Here is a 24,021-nt window from a genome sequence, read left to right as displayed (position 1 = left end):
TAAGAGCATTTAAAATAACTTGAAAACACAAGGTCATTGCACCCGTCTTTATATCAATTTTTATTGCTGTAGCTTTTAGGGACTTCAGGATCCGATGGCACAAATACAATATACCTTTTTTCTGCGTGAGTACCTGGAATAAAAAGAATAAGAAGGCACAAACAACATATGAACACGGTGATAGTTGAGCTGCTGGAGCGTCACTTAAGTGCCGCTTGGAGTTGCTGCTGATGGAGGGGGGTTTTCATGGGTGGAGTGGTCGCAGGGAGGGGGCTTTTCGGATGGATGGTACGAGGGGCTGTGAGTGGGGGCCAAATGCAAACGATGTGTTTTTAAGTTCGCTTACATTTGGCAGGCTCGTGAAGGAGCCGTTGAGTGTGTGTTCGTATTTAAAAGCATGTGTGCCTGGGAATGGGTGGGGTTTGTCCGGATTTACCTTTACCTTTATTTTCCATTTTTTTCCACCAAGTGGACAACGGCAACGGCTCAATTAAAGTGGCCCATGTTGATTGCTATTAAGGTGGCTGCAGCAAAACTGCAGTAATCCAATCCGCTTTAAAAGTGTTTCGTTACTAATTATCATAAAACTTGAGCGAAACTCTGTGAAAAACGTTTTCCGCATTGGGCAAATCAAATTTTATGCAATCCGAGCGCCAAAAAACAAAACAAACACAAGAAACCGAGATTATGTCCAGTGAAAGGAGAAACACAGTTTGGGAAGCACTTTCGTATAGTTTGCCGGTACTTGGGTGCGCCATCTAGCGGATGAGCTTCAGGTGGCAACGCCAAACGCGTTACAGTTTGAAACTTTAATCAAAATACATGAAGTTCGTAAGCAGTCTGTAAAACAATAAAAATTTGTTTGACTTTGCAAAAAAACTTGAAGTTTAAAGGGAATACAGAAAAGAAGAAACAAACATTTAACTGCGAGAATAAAACATTATTAAACTGTGTATTTATATAAATAATAACTATGTAATAATATATTATTATTTGTTAACCAAAGCTTACAATTTTTTTAGATTTTACTTAACGTTTAAGTTGTTGAAAATGATTGCTTTTTTTTGTATATAACCTATAAAGCTGTTTGGAAAGACTAAGAAAAAAAAGGAAAGAAGAAGCTAGCTTCCGCGAGCCGAAGCAGTTATTAAATATGTATGGCGAAGAAAATATTTAAAGGCTAAACAACATCGAAGCTATTACGAGTTTCCATTAATTTTCTATATTTTCGACGATTGTTCATATGCCAGCTATATGATAAAATCCTGCGTAATTCAAGATTTGGTAGAAAATTCTATATACAGTCGTATCCCGATAATTCGTACCCCGTTAAACAAAAATCGCGATATTTCGTAAAAAATTCTGTTCCCTTGAAAAAAAATCCCTTGAAAAAAATCTCGATAAATCGAATTCCCGTCTAATTCGTAAAAAAAGTGATCCCCTTGCCATTTCGAATTATCGGGACTCGACTGTACCAAAAATCGTACTCGTCTACACCTTCTGCAAAGGTTTAATAAGTAAACAAAATAATTCATATTTTCAGTTGCATGAGGCGAAGGGTTGATAGCTTTTAATAATTGCTAGGGAATAACGTAACTCCGTTTCGTTTGGTATTTTTCCATTTTCTTATCTTTAAGGTGGCAAAGCCAATTGGATAAACTAAAAATGTCATTTTTTGCCTAAAGGCCTTCCTCTGCCGGTAGTAAAAACATTGCAGTTTTCAATTCCAACCAAGCCAGTCGAGATGTTCACCAAGTGCTTTCTTCTGCTATCAACACTCAACTTCCTGTCCGCAGGAAGAGTTCTCCAACCGGAAGAGCGCATCATCGGCGGAGAAGATATTGAAATAGAAGAGGCTCCGTGGCAGGTGTCCTTACAGTTTCGAGGACATCATAAGTGTGGAGGCTCAATTTACAGCAGGGACATTATCATCACTGCTGCCCATTGCCGCTTTACCAAAGAAGGAAAACAACTTGAAGCCGAAGACTTCCAAGTTCGCGCAGGCTCCTCATGGAAAAATAGCAACGGGATTTTCATCCAAGTTGAGGCAATTAAATCCCATAAGGAGTATAAACACGATTTACTCGGACCCGACATTGCTGTAATGCGACTAAGTGAGCCGCTTGGGTTCTCCAGTGAAAGTAACACTTGTTAAAGGAGAGTTTAGAAAGGAATATCCCGAACATCTTCAAGGCGCAGACCTTCATATAGAAGGTTTTTCCCAAAAAAAATGAAACCATTTATGCCTATCGTGTTGGTCAATCGAGTTGCTCTGGCGACTCTGGTGGAGCTTTGGTTGTTGACCAGCAGCAGGTCGGTGTTGCTGCATGGGTTCCAACTGATTATTGCGAGGGTAATGTAGCCTTCGCAGGTGTCCCTTACTTCCGCAACTGGATTTTAAATGCCATTGAATCTTTTTGATCTTAACGAGGAAAATAAATAACTTGCTTAAGAAAATGTATACCTGTTTTATTTACTATGTTAATCAGTTGCTTGGGGAGGGGAATCGATTAGTTTGTAAGTCTCCAAAAGTCTCCATTGAAGTTATAAATCAGCTTTTTTCAGTTCCTTATTATCATGTTTTTAAATGGTTGGGATAAATCCATAAAGCCAAATATCTTTTTGAAGCCAATTAACATTGCAGTGACAGTTTGTATCCAACGGAATGAACAAATCTGGCAAGGTATATAATCGCTTTCTGCTCTCTATCGTCACCTCGATCCCCTCCAAAAAGATACCGAAAATAATCGCCGGAGGGAAGACCGAGTTCATAGCTTCGGTTCTCTGGCAGCCTGCCCTGAACTTATATAATATACATATTTGCGGTGCAGTCATCTACAGCGAAAAGATCATTTTAACGACAGCTCACTGTGTCTCATCGAATTTCAATGACGGTGGTCAGTCGGTCAAGTCTTCGTAGATCCTTACCCACGAGAACTATGATGATGATGACGACGATTGTCCTTGTGACAATCTCCAAATGGGTGACAATGTGAAATCCATTCCCTTGGCCGACATTGCTCCACTGCCATAGAGGCATAAAGCAAAATTCAAAAGCTGAAACCATTTATTAACATACTTTTATTTTTCACAGGTTATAAGACTACATCTCAAAATATAGAAGGGTTATGCATGGTTAGAAATAGAAATTTGTTAAATCAGTAATAAATAATAAATTCTAAAAATAAGTAAGTAAACACTTAAAGTTTCTAGTTGCATGAGGCCAATGGTTGTTCCTATAAATAGTTTTAAATAATTGCTGTGGAATAACTCAACTTCGTTTCGTTTGGTATTTTTTAATTTTCTTATCTTTAAAGTAAGTAAAACAAAACCAATTGGCTAAATAAAGAAAAGTTCAAATAAGAATGTCATTCTTGGCCTATAAAAGCCTTTCTCTACCGGTAGTGAAAACATTGAAGTCTTTAATTCCCACCAAGCCAGTCGAGATGTTCATCAAGTGCTTTCTTCTGCTGTCAGCAATCAACTTCCTGTCCGCAGGACGAGTTCCCCAACCGGAAGAACGCATCATCGGCGGAGAAGATATTGAAATAGAAGAGGCTCCGTGGCAGGTGTCTATACACCGACGAGGGAATCATATCTGTGGTGGCTCCATTTACAGCAAGGACATTATCATCACGGCTGCCCACTGCCGCTTTACCAGAGAAGGAAAACAACTTGGAGCCGAAGAATTCCAAGTGCGCGCAGGCACCTCATGGAGCAATAGCTACGGGACTCTCATCCAAGTTGCAGCAATAAAGTCGCACGACAAGTTCAGCAAAAAAACATATGCCAACGACATTGCTGTTATGCGATTAAGTAAGCCGCTTGTGTTCTCCAGCAAAGTGCAGAGCATTCGCTTAGCCGAAAAGAATCCGTCACCTGAAACTCCTGCGAAGACTTCTGGTTGGGGAGCAGTGAGAGTAACAGATTATCATGGAATCCCACTCCCGGAATCTCCGGAACATCTAAAAGGCGTAGAGCTTCTTGTTCAAAATTGCCAGAATTATCTTTTCACCACTGAGGATAACGTTTGTGTCGAATCTGATGGAAAATCGAATTGTAATGGCGACTCTGGTGGACCTTTGGTCGTTGACCAGCAACTTGTCGGTGTTGCCTCATTTACCCTGGGTCAATTATGCGACGGATTTGTAGCCTTCGCAGGTGTCCCTGCTTTCCGGAACTGGATTTTAAATGCCATTGAATCTCTTTAAAGGTGCATCTTAAAAAAAACCACAAGAATATGTTCCACATTTTTGAATGAAGGTTGAATAAAAATGTTTATAAAGAATAAAGTAAAACAAGGTTTTCATTTAAATTTTCTTAAAAATAACTTTTATAAGTAGAATTTTAAAAGGTCATAAGGAAAGATTAAAATTGTGTATGTAACCTATTTTATATAAGTAAATTGAAAAAAAATATAACAGAATGACCGACAGACGTATCTGTACGTCTAGTTAGATCCAGATTGTGATGCTGATCAAGAATATATCTACTTTATGGGGCTTGAGGTGTCTCCTTCTCTGCGTTGCAAACTTTAGACTTAAAATACAGTACCCTCTGAAAGGGTATAATAAACACTGGTAAATAAGAAAAGTCAATTGTTTTTACAGATAATTCGTTAAACTTTTATTTAGCCATTGATGTTTTTTGTTTTTCACATACATACTTGAGTATCATTACTTATCTTCATTTTTTTGTTGCTTTTCGATCGTTCCGCACTCTCTTTTCACAATCATAGAAGTAGAGTGCAGGAACTGCAATGTGAAATTGGTATAGATTGCCTAGGTGAAAATGCATTTGCGATGAAAATCATGTATCATGTATATACCGTTTATCGTTAATCTGGATCGATATTTCTATCGATAGTTAAGGCTAGTTCGCAGTGAGTGTATCGAGTGTGTTTCGTGTGAGTGTATAACGCATCGTTCGCTTAAAGAACTAATCTTAAGACTAAACAAACAATTTGAAACAAACAGCCTAGATGGAAAGCATACTTCTCGTACAATAGGTAGAAACAACTTCAGAGGTAAAAACTACTCATATGCGAATATGAGTTTTGGGGGGGCTTAGATTGGGGGTTTTTTCGTTGCTTGGTAAACTTTGTCACGCGTTAAAGTCGTTGAAACAGAACATAAAATAATACACATAAGATATGCAGCTTGCCATGAGTTGGGTTGAGATTCGCAAATCGGAATTCAGGTTGGACTGGATGTGCTGGGTCGTTTAGTGCGAAGGTGCTCCATACGAGCTGCTGGGTGCGGAGGGTGCTGGCGGGGCAGCTGGGGCTCCGTATTCGGGAGCTGGTGGCGCCACACTGTTGGGATACGGACCAGTCTCCTCCTTCTGGGTCTTGTAGCGGATGAAGTACACCTCCGGCTTGCTGGGCTGAGTGGGCGCCGGAGTTGGGATGACGATCTCGGGCTGCTCCTCCGGCTTCTTGACTAGCACGTACACCAGCGTCTTCTCCTCGTTCTGCGGGAACTGCGGGATCACCGGAGCAGTTGGGGCAGGTGGCGACGGCGCCTTGATGAACACGATCTTGTAGTGCTTCTGGGGAGGGGGCACGTACAGGGGTTTCCTGGTAGGATAATTCAAGAAAATATGGAAAATATGAAATGGGAGCAAGAGAGGTAAAAGTACGTAAATAAATTGAGTATAATTTACAGGTATAAATAATTTTATATAATATATTTCATCTTTGGTAAGGAATGAACTAATATTGTGCAAAGTGTATTTTAAGTAATGAAATGATTCTGCTGCCTTCTTTTTATGGAACTCAAATATAATCTGTTTTCTATTACTTATACAAATCTTCTTGTATAATTAAATTGGCAGAAATTCGTATCAAAGGGGTTAGAAATATCTTTACGTTTTCTATGTTAAAAGTTTTGATACATACAGTTTGTATGTTGCTAAAAAATGTTTGCCTCTTTATATCAGCTCGTTTTCTGCTTCAACTTATTTATGTTTATCTTCCGACTACCAATTTCCATATGGGTGCAAGGCCAGGCGGTAATTGTTTTCCCCACTTCCTCATAGCTGAGGTCTCCCTGCATTCCGAATCGTGATGCTGGAGAAAGGAGTTTCACTTCGAGGTGTATGCAAATGACCTGCCCATAAATGGTGACCTCCCGAAAGTGGCGAGCCAAGTGCAGCTGCTTGTCGGTTTTGCTAATCGGATGAGGAGGATGACTATTATGCTGATGACAACGACTGTCACAACAATCGCCGCGAGACGAGGGTTTACATAAAGCTCCCTATGGTAATCGCGTTCCTGTCCCTCCGCGTCTGATAATTAGCTTGGAAATGCTACCGAGATGTACGCAAGTACTGCGGGGAGCTTAGGTAACATTTTAGTCACGGTTTGGCGATCTGCAGAGCCATATCGTTTCATTCCCCCCTGGAGGTAATTAACATTGCTTCCAACTCCAATTGAAAACAGCAGACGACAGAAAACTTTGTATCAGAGAAAAGAAAGAAATGTGTTGGATGGCAATGGCGATGGCTTTCGTTTTCGTTTTCGTTGGTATTAAATAATTTTCCTCCTTGTAAACGACCCTCTAAATACCCTGGAAATGAGGCAACAGCTGTGCAAAAGGGCCCTGAGCCGGATTAGATGATTGGCGTCGGGGGTCTTGCAACATTTGTCTAGTTATTATCTTTGGGAGTTGGCGGCACTAGTTGCTCTGCGGCGATGAATTGTGAGAGAGTCTGCATAAGTGCCGTGGATTATATACTCATAACACAACAATGTGTTTTTCCTTCATTTTTTGCCAATCTTAAGTGGAACAAGACAAATAAAGCGAGATCGTTTGTAACCGCTCCCCAACACGCGAGATCAACAAACAGGGGAGACAGGTGAGAGGGGTGTGAATAATCTCAACTGATTTTCATGTGGGTTATTCTGACTATGGTTTAGTTAAACAACATTTACCCCTTTTTATTGAAGAAAAGTTTATTTTTCTAAGTTCTCAAATACCTCTATTTTATATCCAAACACAAGAATCTCTTTTCCCCAAATATGAAAAAAAGTTGCCACTAGCTAAGTTTCCGTATGTGAAACCCATTACACATTGGTCAAAATTAATATTTGGCTTTTCATTACAGCCGTGAAATTAAGGAAGACGTTAAAACTATCAAAGATTTTTAATGTTCAAGCTTTTGGTGCTATTAACTAGTGATTGCTTGGTTGTTTGATATATTACCAAATTACTCAAAGTTATTGTATCGGAGCCTATATAAAACAACTATAAAACTCGACTGAATGCCGGAACACAAAAGGTGTTTTCAATAGCTGTTCTCATAAATATATAATTTACTGATTTTAGGAAGATTAACTGATTTTATACAATATCAAACACCATAAAAACACCATGCATGATCAGACAATAACTGTCAGAGCTCAATTAAAACTGATTCTATAACTCAATTAAAACTGATTCTATAATATAAATTAATTTAGGTTTAAGATTTAGGAATCACTTCTAACTAAAGTCGTTTTTCTGTAAAAACAAATTTTTCTGAACTCTGGAAAATCTAGATCTACAAACTACTTTTTATTTATACTGGCGGATTGGAATGGATTAATATTTTTTTTGGGCTTTCGAAAAATTGTAGTCTGAAGGACACTAGATCGAGGTGCTTGGACTCACCTGGGTGCCTGGTACTCCGGCTCTGGTGGGGGAACGTGGACGTAGACGTGCTTGTGCACCACCGGCGGCTGCTGGGGAGGACCGTACTGGGGCGCAGGGGCGCCGTAGCCCCCGCTGGGTCCGCTGGGCTGGTAGCTGCTCGAGGGGGGCGCACTGTACGAGTCACGCGGCGGCTCGGGACGAGCGGCCACCAGCGAAGCCAGGCCTAGGAGGACCACCAACTGTGGACGAGATCGAGATGGAGAACACAATTTATTACGGGTACTTTATCACGGGAACTCCGTAGCTCGGTTGGTCACATGATCATACCACACAACTGGACTGCATTTTTGGGAGTCTTTAGTTTTTGGCTATATCCGTTTCGGGTTTTGTCACTTCGCCAGGTGGTTCGGTGCTACTGGTGGTTGGTGGTTGGTGGTTACTAGTTACTGGTAACTGGTGATGTGGTGCTGCTTCGACGCGGAACCTCTTACTGCATGCCACAACGATTGTTGCAGTTTCTTTTATAGCGGCGCAGCGCGTGAAATAAAAATTAAGTAAAATTCAAGACGACGACCAAGAGCGCTGCTTCTGCTTCTGTCGCCGCAGTTGGCTGCGCAGACGCTGCCTGCGTCGACGCCGGCTGAGCAGTTGGCAAAGAGCGGCTCGTAGCCATGAAGAAATTGAAATGTTTAAGCCAAGTTTACCGCGGCCACCAGTTGGCCAGTCATCTGGTGGGGAAACTGAGGCTGCAGCTCCTGCGACGCCGACTGCAACTTCAACTGCAACTGCAACTGCAAACTGCAACATTTGCTGACCGTTTCTTGGCTTTTTGGGTTTTCCTTCTTCGATTTACTGCTTCTTTTTTTTTTTGTGGTTTTTTATGTGTCGTGGTCGAGTCTTTTTTTGGGGGCAACTAGGATTATTTTCAAGGGGAAAATAAGGAACTCGAAAGGTTCATTGTGTTTACAATTTAGCTGGAGGCTGGAGATACAATTTCAGCAAGGCCATCAAATTTGTTTATATGGTTGTTGTTTTCGAAACCCCTCAGCAACTGATACAACCAGAAGTTTTATTTAAGGGTCAATTAACTTCAAGGGAAGGAAATATAAGGTTTTATGGAAGGTAGTCAACTTGAAAGGGTCATCTGCCTACATAAAGATCTCCACGACCGAAAATAATATATATTTTGTATTTGTCAAAACAACGTGTTGTTAAGTAACACCAATGCTGGTAAGTTGTATTTAAAAAGAAAATACTATTTTTACTCTGAGGTCATTACATAAAAAATATTATTTACGTTTATATTGGTTTCTTGAAAAGGTTTTTTGTAAAAAACGAAACTTCTTAATAATATATAATAATAAGTTTAAAACAACGGAAAAGATTTGTCTTTGTAAAACGTTTTTCACATTCCATTTTTTGTATTTATGTTTTACGAGGTTTCGCTGTTTTCTTGATAACATAAATAATGTTAAAATGTTATAATAGGGTTTAAAAAACGTTCTTAAAAATACGTTTTCTTAGAATTTTTGTAATGCATTTATACAGTCTCTTTTATGTATTGTAAGTTTATAAAAGCTTTATAGATGAGGTTATTAAATTGAGCTATTATCTTTATGCATCTTTATATACCTGTGAAAAGATTTCCCCCTTAGAGTATTTGTCTTTCGAACCTATAGCCAAAGACAATTGCCCCTTTCTTGCATCTCTCAGTTTTTTTTTCTTATTGCATTATTATATATGTGGTTTCTGTGGATAAATTGTTATTTTGGTCATTTGGAGGATCCAGTCGCAGTGGACTCGTAACCAAGTCTGGACTCCGAATCGGATCGTATCGGATCGGATCGTGTGGCACGATTCACTTTCAATTTCAATGGATGTGGATGTGGATATTCACTCTCATTTAGCTGGCGATTCGGAGAATGACTTGGATTGGGAATGGGGATGGGGATGGGGGTTAGGTTTTGTGCTCTGGAGTGGGACTGAATCTGGTGTTGGTTTTATTTCATTTCTTCATGCTCTTTCGGCCTTTTGTTAGCCAGCTTCTTTCTGTCTTTCGGCCCGCTTGTTATTGTTATTGTTACTGTAACTGTTATTGTTATTGTTGTTGTTGTTACTGGTTTTGTTGGCTTTGTAATTGCTGTCCGCGTTTTGGCCACGAAGCTTCATAATGAGCTTCACGCTCTTGTTGGGTCGCCCCATCTCCATAAGCATTTTATTTAATTTTTCACCTCTTGTTTTTTGTTTTTGCAATATTTTGAATTTCTTCAATTTGTTTTTGCTTTTTTTTTCTTTTTGGTGTTTTTTTGTGCTGTTTGCTGGTAAGTTTTGCTGTTGTTTTTGGGGTATTTTTCTTATTTAATAATTTACGCCCCGGCCATGACAATTTGCGTTAGAGAAGACTGATGGAAAAAATTATGATTGGCAAAACGTTTCGCAACTTTTCCATGGCTCATAACCCCCAAAGCTATGATTTGCTTGCTTTTTCCCTGATTTATGCACATAATCTATAAATGGCAATCAGCATTTTTGCATCGATTGCGGGCGATCCTTGGTCGCATTTTGTGGCCACTCCCGCTCAAATGCTGCCGGAATTTTGTGAAATGTCATAATCCAGTGGCCAGTGGCGCCAAACGGAGGACGACACCGCACAGAGCGGCGGTATTGCAACTGCAACTCGCAACTGGCAACCTGCAACCGTTGAGATTTTCAACTGGAGAGCCAGAGACTGTCACTTTTCCTCGATGGCATCATTTATAATGCCGTTAGCCAAATGGCGGGCCGTGTTGATTTTGTTGTTCATCTTCGGCGACTGCACTTGCTGCTCCCCTCTTCACGGATTGCATTTCCTTAATTTTCCACGCTCATCTTTCACATTCAAAACCGTCGTCATCATCGTCGTCGTTCGTTGGTCGCGCCAAATTATGCTGCATTCACGATGCTGAAACAGGTGCAGGTTCATCTGTGGTTAGTCCGCGTCCTAGGGCAATTTCCCCCTGATTTCCCGATGCAAATATCCGCGAGATATTTTCCTCACGACAACCCTTGACCCATTATTTTCCTCAGCAGAAAATACAGAAGCGGAATAATTACGCACGATCTCGTAACATAATAAAGCCACATCAAATTTATAAATCAATGCAACAGTTTTTCCTCTGAAGTAATTTGGCTAAAAGCAAGAGAAAATAAATCAATATAATTGTACGACTATCATTTCAACTAAGGCAAATAAACCGAACCATTTTATGTTTATTGCGTAAAGCCTTTTCAACGTAAAGTGTCTTATTTTATGCCTGTCAGACAGGAAACATAAATGTTAAAGTAAATTTGGTTTATTAACAGGTGAGCATTACCCAAAAGACATGGTTTAATTATAAAAGCATTTGCATTTAGTCAAATTTATCATAAAAGATTACTTGATGTTAGCCTGAGGTATTGGATTTGATTGATTTAATTAAAACCACCGATCAATTTATTTCGCCATTCAGTATTTTCTTTAAAATTATTTAGTAAAAAGGAATGATGACAACAAATTGTGTGTATTAAATATGTATGCTCCGAATTAATCAATCTTTTTAATCTTTTCGGCTTATAAATAATACTGCAGATACATTATGCAGATATATTATTCAATATATATACAAACATAAATTAAGCTTTTTAAATTTAATTTTAATAAATATATAAAACTAGTAAACCCAGCGAACTCCGTTCCGCCACCAGATGGCGATAGTTTTAGGTAAAACTTCGTTTGGTGTTTAAAAGATAAAGAACATTTTTTTTGTTTTATATATGAAAAGGAAAAATTTTATTTCGATACCATTAAAACTTTGGCCATTTCCGAGTGTTTTGCAATATTACACGTTGGTTCTTCAATAATTTGAAGATTTAACGGTAATTTTAATGCTGAATGAGCCGTTTGGCATCCTTCTAACAATATGGCTGCTATTCCCGAAGAAGCAACTGCAATAGCTATGTTGGATCTCGCCCGAACAGTTGCTAAAGCTAATGACATGAGGAATGTCTTGCCAGTACCACCAGGGGCATCTAGGAAATATAAACCACCTTTTTCTTCATCGATTGCCTTCATTAAAATATCATAAACTTTCTTCTGTTGTGAATTCAACAGGGGTACATTTGTTTGAACTAATAAATTTAATTTCTGGTGATCATATTCACGTTCCCGTTCTTATTCTCGATTAAATTCATTCACGATTTGGCGCTGGCATTTAACCTGATTAATATATAACCGCACATGAGGTAACACTTATCTTTGATCAAGAGTAAAACCCAATAATGTATCTCCTCATTCATCAAATTGTTCACAATCAGGATGGAGACTTCGTCTATTGTTGGAGCATTAAATGTCCTTTCGTGTGTTCCAGATGGTCGTTTATCTGCTTTTATGACAACTTTATAGTCATCATTTGGCATGCGCTCTAAAGCACTCTTAAACAACCTGACCATCGCATGATGTTCATGAAGCAGACACTGCAAGTCTTGAAGAATTGCTCGCTTCATCCCTTCATTGATCGCTAGACGTCGATCAAGTTGTTCTTTCATGTTGCCCATGAAATATATTTGTAAAAAATTTTTTTGTGTATCTTCGAAAGGTAGTAATGATCCAATTCGATGGTGAATCTGCCCTTGTATCTAAGATAAAGTAAGTTATTCTTTAACTATATTCTATGTAATACAAACAAAAAAAAACCTTAAATGTCGGATTAAATCCTCGTTCTTCGATAATATCTGCCCCAAATGACGTCATTTGGAAACAACCATTGTATTTTCGGGTATTTGCAAGAAAGTGGCGTGATTCTTGTGTTTCACCACAAAGCAACGAATACAATGGCTCAGGTGGCGGAGTCAACAATGGCAATTTAACTTTACCATTAAAGCAGCATAATCCAGGCGTTTCTCCGGAAAACTTCAGTGCACCGCAATACTCGCAAACAACGTCCATTTGCCCAATGCAAACGCTAGGATGCAAGCTGTAATCAGTGGTGCTATCGTATTGAAACGCTGCTCGATTCAAATCAGCACTTGATAAATTTCTTCTGCGTCGCAAATGATCTATATCTTGACCTCTGTTGTAAGCTCGACGATTCTGCATTATCAACCGAGCCGTATTACGGATTGCCTCTCTTTGCTCTGCTGATTGAGAAGCACGAAGCCGACCCATACTAACGCGGTTCTGTTCACGTTCAATGTTTTGTTCTTCTTCAGACCTTCCATTTGCAGTATTTCGTAGTCTTCTTGCATTACGGCTTTGTCGGGAAAGATTCGATCGTCTTGGTCGCGGCATTATTAATTAAACTTCACTTCACTTCAATTCACAAAAAGCACGAAAAACTTCACTTCACTTCAATTCACCAAAATCACAAATAATTTCAATTCACTTCAAAAAAATTGAGTTAAAATGCTATGGTAGTGTGTGCTTGTCAGTGTGATGAGGTAATAACTCAGTTTATATGCGATTTTTGGTATGTCGAACGGAATAAAAAGTACCCTAAGTCCTATTCCGGGCTCTAAGCTACCCTCCTACCAATTTTCAGCCAAATCTGTTCAGCCGTTCTTAAGTTATAAGTGGTGTAACTAACACAACTTGCTTTTATATATATAGATTTTATATCTGGTTTATAGAAGAATTAATTTTGGAACTTTATAAGCTTAATATTTCATTATAATACCATTTCGAAACGATTTACACATTCAGATGTTTTCAACCGTATCAAGCCATCATAAATCCCGCGGATACATTATGCATTCTGGGAAATCCCCTCATTTGAGGGATACATTTCGCTAGCGATTGCGCGAATTATGCGTGGCACATTGCCAGATCTTAATGAATTCGCCATGCCACAGCGATTCTGAGCCATATAATCAGCGTCGCATTCGCCCATTCATCTTTCTGCTTTCTCCGTGGCCTCAACCGAGTAACACAGTTCCCCATAAGTCCCCCTCCTCCCCCTCCTCCCTCTTTTTTCCCCCCCATACAACAGACCATTTAAAATCCAGCTACCAACTCGCTGCCATCTACACCTCGGCATGCACAGATACTAATTATTATATTGTATCTCTTATGAGCTTATGTAACCGACAAAAACAAAGGCAGACGGAACCATTTAAATGATATTATATTTACATAAAAAAAACAAAAAAACAAAAAAAACAGAAAAACAATTAAAATTTCATTTACAAAACGAGAAACGGCACTTGGCGGGTAAAAAGTACTTAACGGGTTCGAACTGACATTGGGAATGGGTTCGAAATGTTCGAAATGGATTGGATAGCATTGGTTTGGGTTTTCTGGGGTGATGCGGTGTGTCTTTTTTCTGGTGGGTGCCACTTTTCGGCGTTTAATTTGTCGAGAGTTGCACTTGAAGCACGAGAAAGTAAATTGAGATAGATGGGAATCTTTCGGCTGGCGGAGGCGCCCTCGAGCTCAGATGGATGTGAAATGTACGGGCATTTGAGCCAAGAGATGAAGATGAATTCGAGACCGTTGTAAAGTTGCGTTACACTCTGCATACACTCGGGCGGGCGTTACACAACAGGCTTGACTGTATCGCCGGCCAGAGATCTAGTTAAAGAAGAGGGATCTTGGATCTTGCATTGAAAATGATTTCTTTTATTGTTGCTTCTGCGGCGAATCCATACATAAGTAATAACGATAACGTAAGTTAACAACAATTAAATGTACATTTATATAGAGGTACGAATTAAGTAGTGTGTATAAATATAGGTATAGGTATAAGTATATATCTCCCTCGACATGTTGTGTTGGCCATAAAGTCTCGACCGAAATCGCATTAAGCTTGGGCCCATCTTCCAGCGGAGGCCGTTCGCAGCTAGTGGAGGTTAGTTGGGAGTAGTATAATTTATAAATACACAGTACACTTTTAGTATATATCTTCATATGCCCCGGTCAGCCTTGGGGGCCCATTAAAACTCCAGTTATTATTGTTCGTGGGGCGGGAGTGGACGGTTTTGCTTTTCGTTTTCGGGGGGTAAAATATTTACAATTTTATGGTGCTTTTAATTTATGTCTCGTGTTTGGCCGCGCAAAAAGAAGTTGAAAATCCGCACTTAATCTAGACCATTAAAGGGGTACATTTAAAGAGTTTCTTGTTTTTTTTTTGTTTATCTGAGGGACGGGGTTGCTCTACAACACATAGGTACATACATATAGGTACATTTATCGCTTCGGGTTTACCCAAAGGATTTAAAAATTATTGTTCTAGCATAGGAACTGCTTTTGTCCTTTTAAGTTTCCACTTTCAGTTTTTTTTCTTCTGAATTTACTTTCAGTTAATCTTTTTGCATTTAAAACCTTTGAGTTTGATTCTTTTTGGGGAAAAGGGCGAAACCATGTTGAAATTGATAGTGTGGTTTACGTTTATGTTCTTAAGACATTATTTCGTATTAAATCTAAAATGAATGTGGGTAAAGGTAAAAAGTTTCTTTCAAATGAAAATAGTTTGGTTAACCACAATTCAATGTAAGACTTAAATATTTATTATCAAATTTTAAGAACTTTCAGATGTGGTTTACCTCTTTAAATTTTTGGAATATATGATTTTTCAATACATTTGTTATAACTTTGATTTATAGGATTTAAATTTATGGAAATGATTTTTCAAGACTCGTATGATATAATTCAAATTAAATTATGTATTTTAAAAACTTACTTCCTTAAAACGAAATGAAAAAGGTCTATTTTTTATAAAAGATGTCAAGCCTTTGAAGTGATTTGGCAGAGTGCCCTTTTAATTTGAAAATGGCACAAGCCCATTCAGAGTGCTTCAAAGTGATTTTCACGAGAATCCTTTGCTCCATTTATTTGTCCATTTTCACACACTTTGCTTTCGTTTGAATTGGATTTTAATCCGGGGAACATTTCCGGACGCCACTATCCCTTTTTCCGGACCCCAAACACTCTCGTTCACAACATGGTTTCCCCCAATCCCCGAGTTCCGTTTTTCCTTTGTCGTAGTTGTTGCCATTGTCGTTGTTGTTGTCTTTGTCGTTGTTGTTGTTGTCAGGTGTTTTTGGCTCAGATGGCTTAGTAGCGTCCATAGTTGGGTCCGAAACGGGCACCATCTCCGCCCAACTCATCCAGGGCGCCCATGGCACTCAGCTTTTGAAGCCAGGCGGCATTGGAGTTGCCGTTGGACACGCGTGGATTGTTGTTGCTGCTGCCGAGGTTGTTGTTGTTGTTGCCACCGGCGGCCTCATTGTGCAGACGCAGCTGTGGGTGTTGCTGCTGCTGTTGCTGCTGCTGTGGGTCCTCATTGCTCAACTCCAAAATCTGCAAACACAAAACGCAAGACGGGCAGAGAAAGATTTAAACTCTGAGCTGTTGTTATGGTTGTTATAATTATCGTATAGTTGCTGTTGTTAACACGACGCGGCCCCCCGCCGCCTTAAGATGATGATGATGGAGTGAGTCGAGTTATTTCAAAAATCTGTTGAAATCTTATTTATCCAACGTGGGAAGTTCGTCACAGATTTTTAGTTATCTTGTCGTTTTTTTTTTTCGTAAATTTTAATTTTTCTTTTTGGCGCATCATTAAATCGAATGAACTTTATCTGTAACGACGAGGCTGCCTGCTTCTGTTGTTTGCGTGGATTAACCCATTGTATATTAAAGGTGAAATATAGTAAAAACATAATATTGTATAAAAGAAAAAAATTTAAAAATATATAACTTACCAAATTATAATTAATAAAGCTCAACAAAGCAATTGCTAATTTATGCATAAAATAATACTCGAAAATAAAGCATCAACGACTTATAAAAGAATAACTTGATTCAGTCATTTATGGATATATCTTTTACAAAAATAAACTTAAATAAATGATTGTAAAATAATGAAAATATCTATATGTATTAACTTGTGTTATACTATTAAAAAGTGTTATTAAGATTTTTTCATTTATTAATCATCTTCGAAATTAATTTAATTAACGTGACGCAGAACACAAAAAAATACATTCCGCTTAAGACGAGAGAAATATCTCAAAAATGTGAGGAATCTATCGAGCTATTTGAAGTGCTACCCAAAATGGGTTAACCTGTCTCGAGCCGTCTTAACTTGGCTACCAGCTTTTGGCTCCTCATCGCCGCCGCTGTGAGCTGTGATGAGCTGAAAATGTGTTAATGGGGGGTATTGTCGTGTAATTATCAGCCGCCAACCTCTTTTCTGGCTACCAATGTAATCCCTCCCGCTTCTTCCCCTTTTCGAGCTGATCTTTTGTCTTCGTTTTTGGCAAAGTCTGGTTGTTGTGATGTGTGAACAAACACAAACAACGGCAAATGAAGCGAAAAACCTACAACAATTTCGCGCCAAGTAATTATTTTATTGCTAATTTTGAAAAGAGCAAAAAAATGGTAGTTTGTATTTTCGGTCAGCTTGCAATATTTGCCTCCTTTCGCTTTCCTTGGCCAAAATGCCATTAATGGTCCAGAGGTCTACGGGGAAGCGATGGTGATTATGGGATTGTTATCGCATTGCATCTGGCTGACTTGGGGGGTTGGATTTTCCAGGGGATGAGGGGTGGTGTCAGCTGGGTTTCGTCTCCCTTTTTTTTCATTAAGACCTCTTTGGACAGTTTAATTTGAGAGTCGTCGTTAAGTGAAAAGTTATGTGATTTTGTTTGGCTTCCCTCTCCCTTTTTTCCAGCCATCTCTGTCTATTTCTGTGTATCGATCTCTTTCCCACTTCTGACCAGGATTTTGTCTTGGCGATTGGAAAGGGAGTTGGCAGATACTTTATAAATAAACAGCTGCGTTTGGGTTGAGTTTTGAACGAGGGGAGTCTTTGGGTGTTGAAGATGGGTTGTTTTGGGTTCGGCAATTTCTGCTCAGTGGAATGAGCCACTTGATGAGTGGTGGGATTTGTAGGCTATGGCATTTGTGGCAAGTGGAAAGCGAATGTTGGAAATAATTGCCATCAATTCGAAATAATGTCGTGATGAAAATGGACAAAGTTCTGGTCAAATGCACATTAATCTTGAAGGACATATTGAATTCAGAATACTTAAGAAGAGGTTTGATTTATATTACACATTATAAAAGCCTTCCTTACAAAGTGCTACATAACTATTTAATTGCTTAAAATTCAATGTGTTAACCCCTAAAAGAAAAGAAAACCCTAATTTAAAAAATTAAAGAATCAGAAACACATTTCAAGTTCCTAATAAAAAAACCAGGTTGTTATTTATTAGGATTTTAATTAAAAATTTAAATGTATAACCTAACAAGCAAATATTTCACGAATTACATTAGTTTCATTTAGCCAGCTTCCCAAACTCTACAGATACCTGAAATTCAACTTCAAATCTCACAAACAGCATTCGTTTCTAATTGGCTTCGGAAGCTCAACAAATTTAATTTATTTAAGTCACTTTGTCATACCCAGTTGATTCCACTCCGACCGCATTAAATTGCCTGCTTAATGGATTACGTTTAAGACTCCTCTCATCTGTTTATTAAATTAACATTGAGTCAAAAGCTCAAGTTCATCCCCAAATTAGTTGCGAAGCTCTAAAACAATTATAAAGTTTACCCACGTACCAGTCAGTTTGCCACCCCTCAAGGAATACAATTATAATCCAATATATCTCTAATAAGTCAAGAGCATTATGAAATTGTCATTTTCCACATTCTATAACACAAATTGCTTCTGGGAATTCCGTCCAACAGCATTGTCATCTCGGTCTAAAAGGAAAAGGAGGTTTAAGGTGGGGAAGAGGGGGGATGTCGTGTCATCCTGTTGACATCCATCCTGCAGAAGGCAATAAGCTAAAGGCCAAGTTATGTTGTCTCATGTCGGTAATGCCGCTCTGTTGCTCTCGGCATCTCAGGTTCAATGCATTATTGTGTGTCAAGTGTTTTCATTTCGCATTCTGCTTATTTCTGCTTGTTTTTCCCCCAACTGTCGGCTGTCTTCAGAGTGACGTAGTCAAGTCAACCTTCATCAGCGGCAGAGCGACCACGTCACCGTCATTATTTGCTATTTGACATTTGATTTCCCTTTTCTTTAGCTTCTTTTTTTCGCCTTGCTTTATTTTTCTGCTCGCTTTTTTGTCCAAACATGGTCTGCTCTTGGTTTTGGTCTATGGTCTTCGGTCTTTGGTTTTGGTTTTTAGTTTTTGGTCTTTGTCTGCGCCGCACGTCAGCGACTTATCGATTTGCAGGGACCATGACTCAGAAAAGAGTCTGCGAAGGGGTTGAGATGTACATTCAGGAAAAAAGTTAACCCAGAAGCCCAGACCGGAAATTCTAGATAAATCTTCCTCGGAAAACATTTACTTTGTCCTGTCATATCCTATCAATTAACCAGTGAGTAATGAGTTCTTGGCTTTGTTAAGCTATACGCTTTTGTTTACTTGATAAATTATGTAGTTTAGAAAAGTCTTGTTATTTGCTGACTTATTTTTTAAAACATATAATCAATTTATAAGAAATTGTACAAGATACATTAAATAATTTTATACTATATAAAAAAGGACTATGAAAATTCTTTATTTGTGTAGGAAAAGTAAAATGGTAATGGCAGTCGAATAAACAAGTTATATTGAATTAAACTAGTGAAACAGGAAGGAAATTTTAAGAAGTATGAATTACTTTATTAGTTCTTTAGCTTCTTAAGGTTTTAAAACAAGTCAAGGGTTACAGTTTTACTCTTATTTTTTGATTTAATCCCATTAAAATGTTTTTCCTGGTATTATAAAATTTAAGGACCACACATATATCTATTTCTAAAATTTGCAATAATTTTGTTCCAGTGCCAAAACTCTTTTCCTAAGTTACTCGATTGGATGGCAGACAAACAGTTGCAAACAGTAGAGCAGTTTGTAGGCTGGATTTCTCACAGAAGTGCAGCTGCGGTGGATTTCTGCACACATAACTGCAGTTAAGTGGGGCTTCCTCGCCGAATCCCCTGGTGACCCCCGAAGCCCCGATCCCCCAATCCCCCGATTCCTACCCTCCTAGTTGAGCCGCATTTTTGCGTCTCGGTTGCGAAAAAGAACAGGAAACTGTGCCGAAAAAAAGAGGCACATTAAATAACAACAAATAACAACTCCAGCGGTGGCGGCGAATCAAAAATTGTGCAAAAGATGAGGAGCCCGGCATGCAAGTGTTGGCCAAGTTGGCGATTGTAGCCGAGCAGGCTCCTCCATTGATGGGGGCAAAAAAGAAGAAACGCTTGCGAAATATGTAAAAATATTTCTGAAATGGTTTTAAGACGCACAAGAAACCGCAGCGCCAGGAGATTGGAGTGAGCAAGAAGAAGAAGGTGGGAGAGAAGAAAGAGAGGTGGTGGTGCGGTTAGCAGGAATCTTCGGGGGAATCATTGGGGCCGTGGCCGAGGGACCTGTGTAACCTTATACCACCGATGACGTAACCTCCACTCCATTCCATACCATTCAATTCCACTCAGCAGCTCCATAAGTGACCAAAAACAAAACACCAAAATACAAAAGGCAAAAAAGAAAAAAAGTAATACCTAAAAGGTAGAAACGCACGAAAACAAAAACAAGTCGAAAATAAAACCTCAATAATTGGCGACATAATTGCAACTTAATACCACGCTTTGGCTCTCTTTTCATTTAGTTAATTATATTGACAGCGCACCGAAAATGCCAATGCACAAAACTCGGCTGAAGATACCCATCGCACACTCACTTCGATACACTGAAGAAATGCTCAATAATGGATCATTTATACCCGGAGATTCATTAATGCGTTGATGATAAATGCGAAATGATAACAGCGTAATTCAACAGTCCATTAATTATGGTGTGAACCATTTAGGAGTAATTACTTACACAATTATTAATGCAAACAACTTCATAATTAATATATTATCAACAGGCAAGCATATTAAGAAACTTACGAGAAATTAGGTTATTTATTTAATTACCAGTTTTGAATAACAAAAACTACCCTTTAATTAAAATTATATCAACATGCAAACACATTAAGAAACTTACAAAAAATTAAGTTGAGTATAGTAACCAATTATTTTATATGTTTAAAATTTTCGAAATGGTTCATAGAAGCAACTTTTTATTAAACATAGAATAGTAATAAATATATAAATAAATAAAATAAATATATATTGGTTTAATTACTCTTTTTTTTAATCCAAATAAAAATTACAAAGCTGTAGTATTGTTTTAACCGATTTTTTTCTTATGATTCGAAATGCAACTTAAAAAACCGTAACTGATCTTTTTTTAAACTGGTTTTAATGTTTTAAACTGCATTGGTAAATTCTTTGTTATTTAAACCAGTATTATACAAAAGAAAACTCTGTTAAAATTATAAATGTTTTCTTGCACATTAAGATATATGTTTTTTATAAATGTTTAGTAAAGTTTTTTCAAGCTAACCACAAATTAATAAAGTCAAATCCTCTTAGTTAAGTGAATCTCCCATAATATTGTTCTATGAATAGGCCGCTTTTTCGCGAAGTGTAGACTGGCTCACCTGCAGCATCAGCTCACGCAACTTGTCCAAATCGTCGCCATGCGACCTTGTCGGCAGGTAACGGCCGTCGACCAAATGCGGCGGGACGACCAGGAGCAAGACGGTCAGAGAGACCAAGAGCCACCTGTGTCCACTGCCACAGCCACTTCCCCTGCCACTTGCCTGCCCCTTCCTTTCCGCTCTCATTGTTGTCCTGGTGGGGGGCGTTCTGGCGTCTGCAATCGAATGGGCGTGGCACCGGGCTGCAAAGAGAGAGGCGAATGTGTGAGCCCCTCGCAAACTTCGAAGACAATTGCAGGATGTGTAATTGGCGTGGCAATGGTGATGGCTTTTAAGGTGGGGTCGCAATGGGAATAAAGACAAACCAGAAATGCATCTTGCACACTCACAGATTGCTGGGAATTAAGTAACAGATGAATTATTTCTGATGACCGAAGGAGTGCCATCCATTGGGATTTTAAATGGTCCCATAAATCTGGAATGGATGCTTTCTTGGCCTTTTCTCTCGGGAATCTATTTTTAAATTGTTAAGTCTGGTTTTGATTTTCTGGATAAATATTGGTAATGTAATTAAAATATACTGTTGCAAATATTTATCTTAATCAACGATCTTTATTTAAATTTTAAAAGCTTAGGAATATGACGGATGTCATCAGACTTTGAATGAATGAATGTAGTTTTTTAAACAGTTATTTTAGCAGATATTTTAAAAGCACATGTTGAAATATATTTTCGATGGTTAAATCAATACAGATTTTAAAAGTGTTTGATTTTACTTTAATATTTATTTGCCTTAACAAATAAACGACTTTAAAAAATCATTAAAAACAAGCATTTCATGGAAACTTTTAAAGACATATTTTAGGAGTACAAATTTCTTTTAAAATTGATATCTTTTATTTTCTCATAAAGTTTCCATCTTTACCAAAAATTGATTCTCTTGTATCTCTTTAAGTTGGGCCATTTAAAAATTCAATTTACATTTAATTCGCGTTTCCTTGGCTGCGCAATAATAAAAGTGCAACTGGAGCCACTTGGTTTTGTTTACCCAATCGAAAGAGGATTACACAATGCTCGAAATTTATGATTATGACACTGACACTGAAACCAGAAGCGATGGCAACTGGTACATCTGCACCTGCAGCCCGCTGTGACTCACAGTTTGCTTGTATTTTTTTATGGAGTTTCGGAGTTGTCCTGCGGGGAGTGGGTGGATTTCGCCTCAGAAAAAGTCACGTAGTGAATGTGTTTTGTTTGGCAAAGTGGAGGAGACACCGAGCGATGTTGTGAACTAGGATAACAATGTAAGTTTAAGCCAAGCTGCGTGCCGACGTTTGTATTTATAGCCAAAATTGCGGCACTGGCCGAGATTTGAAGATGACGCCAGGACGCCGCCGCCGCCACTTTTCGCAACGGTTCCGGATATTCCGCCCTCCGAATGCGCTACGCCCCTACGGGGAATTCGAATTAGCCTTTGCTTTGTCCTGTCTCCAAAGCCGAGCCACATTTACCCATTTCCACGTTTCCCCTTTAGTGCGCGCGCAGCCTTTGGTCGGGAAAAGCCAGCGAAAGCCAAAAGTAACGACAACATCCCATCCATATCATTGTCACCACACACACACACACTCACACACACACTCGTTTACATGTGGTTGTGGTTGTGACCGTTGTTGTGGTTGTGCCCCACCGTGTTTGTGTGGCCTCGCATTTCTATTGTCCTGTTCTCGGGCGTCATCATCATAATACGTATACGCCCAGTGCGCCAGGCAGCCCCGAAACGAAAGCAGCCAGCTTCCTCTGGCGAAATGGTTTCGCCTGGCCAGCTTTCATGGTTAACCCGCCGCCGCGGGTCTCAGTGGGTTGTATTCTTGTCATCGCGGTAATGGATGTTTGAATGCGGGGGGGGGTTTGGGGGGGGCAGCATCGGTGATCGGTAACATAAGGTTCCGTTCGTAGCCAACAACTTTGGTTAACAAGGCGACCAATATTAGCATTCACTATACAAGGGAATATTTACATGGCAACCTATATTATTTATTATTTAGTTTAAAAAGATAACTTCATTAAGATTCCATTTTTTTTGTAACATTGTTATTCACCTCTTTAACACTAAAGCAACAATTATGGATGATAAAATACAGTTTTGTATTTATGATATTCATATTTAAGGGTGGCACGAATACATATTGTCTATCCCTGTTGTGTCTTACTTTATATGATAATTTAATGTAGTGGAATTCAAGACGTTTTATGGTTCATGATCCCAATCTTTAGAATTTAATTTACTATTCTATTAAAAGATAATACGTAAAAATGTTACGATAAACAGGTTTTAATTTATATCATTGTTTTTAAATGTTACTGTCAAGTCTAGAATAAAGACTGGAATTTATGAAGCTGTAGGTTACAGGGTATCCCCTAGACCAAAAACTTTATAAATCCTCTTGAACTTGTTGTGGGCTGCTCTTGCGACTGCCGTCGTCATGGCTGCAATTGTTGACATTGCGGGCGTCAATAAATGTCCCAGTCCCCGGGGCTACAACTTCGGTTGGCGTTAACTGGAGTCCAGCACTTAATTGTTATGGTCTTCCTCTGCGTTGCTGGGATATGTGGCTTGGTTATCTGTGGTCGGTGGTGTCGCTGGTGTTGGTGAAATGGACCCATTTGTATACCACGCACGACCGATAGACCGAAATTTTTGATATAGCGCAGTTTTGTGTAGCCATTGCTGTGATTGAATACGTGACGTGCATGGGAAGTGGTCCAGTTTCTTCGCAAGGGTTTTACGACCCTGGCTGGATGAGGAACACTAGTAGCAATAAGCCCATTCATGCGCACTCCCACCCAAAATTCAGCTGCTGGTTAATTTATGACCCCGTCTCGCGT

General features: G+C 38.9%; 4 protein-coding genes across 4 annotated transcripts; 2 read left to right on the top strand and 2 right to left on the bottom strand.

Annotated features, from left to right (window-relative positions):
* The first annotated feature begins 1,737 nt into the window (after window positions 1-1,737).
* LOC108100824 (trypsin alpha-4-like) lies at window positions 1,738-2,421 on the top strand. The gene is made up of 2 exons (XM_043209397.1): window positions 1,738-2,150; window positions 2,231-2,421. The coding sequence occupies exons 1-2, from the start codon at window positions 1,745-1,747 to the stop codon at window positions 2,419-2,421; spliced, it is 597 nt and encodes a 198-aa protein (XP_043065332.1). The 5' UTR covers window positions 1,738-1,744.
* Window positions 2,422-3,418: 997 nt separating this feature from the next.
* Window positions 3,419-4,315, top strand: LOC108100816 (trypsin beta-like). Its single transcript, XM_017204883.1, has one exon. The coding sequence runs from the start codon at window positions 3,447-3,449 to the stop codon at window positions 4,209-4,211; it is 765 nt and encodes a 254-aa protein (XP_017060372.1). The 5' UTR covers window positions 3,419-3,446; the 3' UTR covers window positions 4,212-4,315.
* A 286-nt stretch (window positions 4,316-4,601) lies between these two features.
* Window positions 4,602-8,112, bottom strand: LOC108100818 (proline-rich extensin-like protein EPR1). Its single transcript, XM_017204886.2, has 3 exons — window positions 7,962-8,112; window positions 7,653-7,873; window positions 4,602-5,578 (listed from the first exon to the last, which is right to left on the bottom strand). The coding sequence occupies exons 1-3, from the start codon at window positions 7,977-7,979 to the stop codon at window positions 5,224-5,226; spliced, it is 594 nt and encodes a 197-aa protein (XP_017060375.1). The 5' UTR covers window positions 7,980-8,112; the 3' UTR covers window positions 4,602-5,223.
* A 6,132-nt stretch (window positions 8,113-14,244) lies between these two features.
* On the bottom strand, window positions 14,245-22,441 carry LOC108100909. The gene is made up of 3 exons (XM_017205023.2): window positions 22,295-22,441; window positions 21,136-21,377; window positions 14,245-15,945 (listed from the first exon to the last, which is right to left on the bottom strand). Exons 2-3 carry the CDS (start codon window positions 21,319-21,321, stop codon window positions 15,700-15,702), a joined length of 432 nt encoding a protein of 143 aa, XP_017060512.1. The 5' UTR covers window positions 21,322-21,377; window positions 22,295-22,441; the 3' UTR covers window positions 14,245-15,699.
* Between the last annotated feature and the right edge of the window lie 1,580 nt (window positions 22,442-24,021).

Source organism: Drosophila ficusphila, unplaced genomic scaffold (genome assembly GCF_018152265.1).
Source record: "Drosophila ficusphila isolate 14025-0441.05 unplaced genomic scaffold, ASM1815226v1 contig_855, whole genome shotgun sequence".
NCBI classification, from domain to species: domain Eukaryota; kingdom Metazoa; phylum Arthropoda; class Insecta; order Diptera; family Drosophilidae; genus Drosophila; species Drosophila ficusphila.
This window is presented reverse-complemented; position numbering and strand designations above follow the sequence as displayed.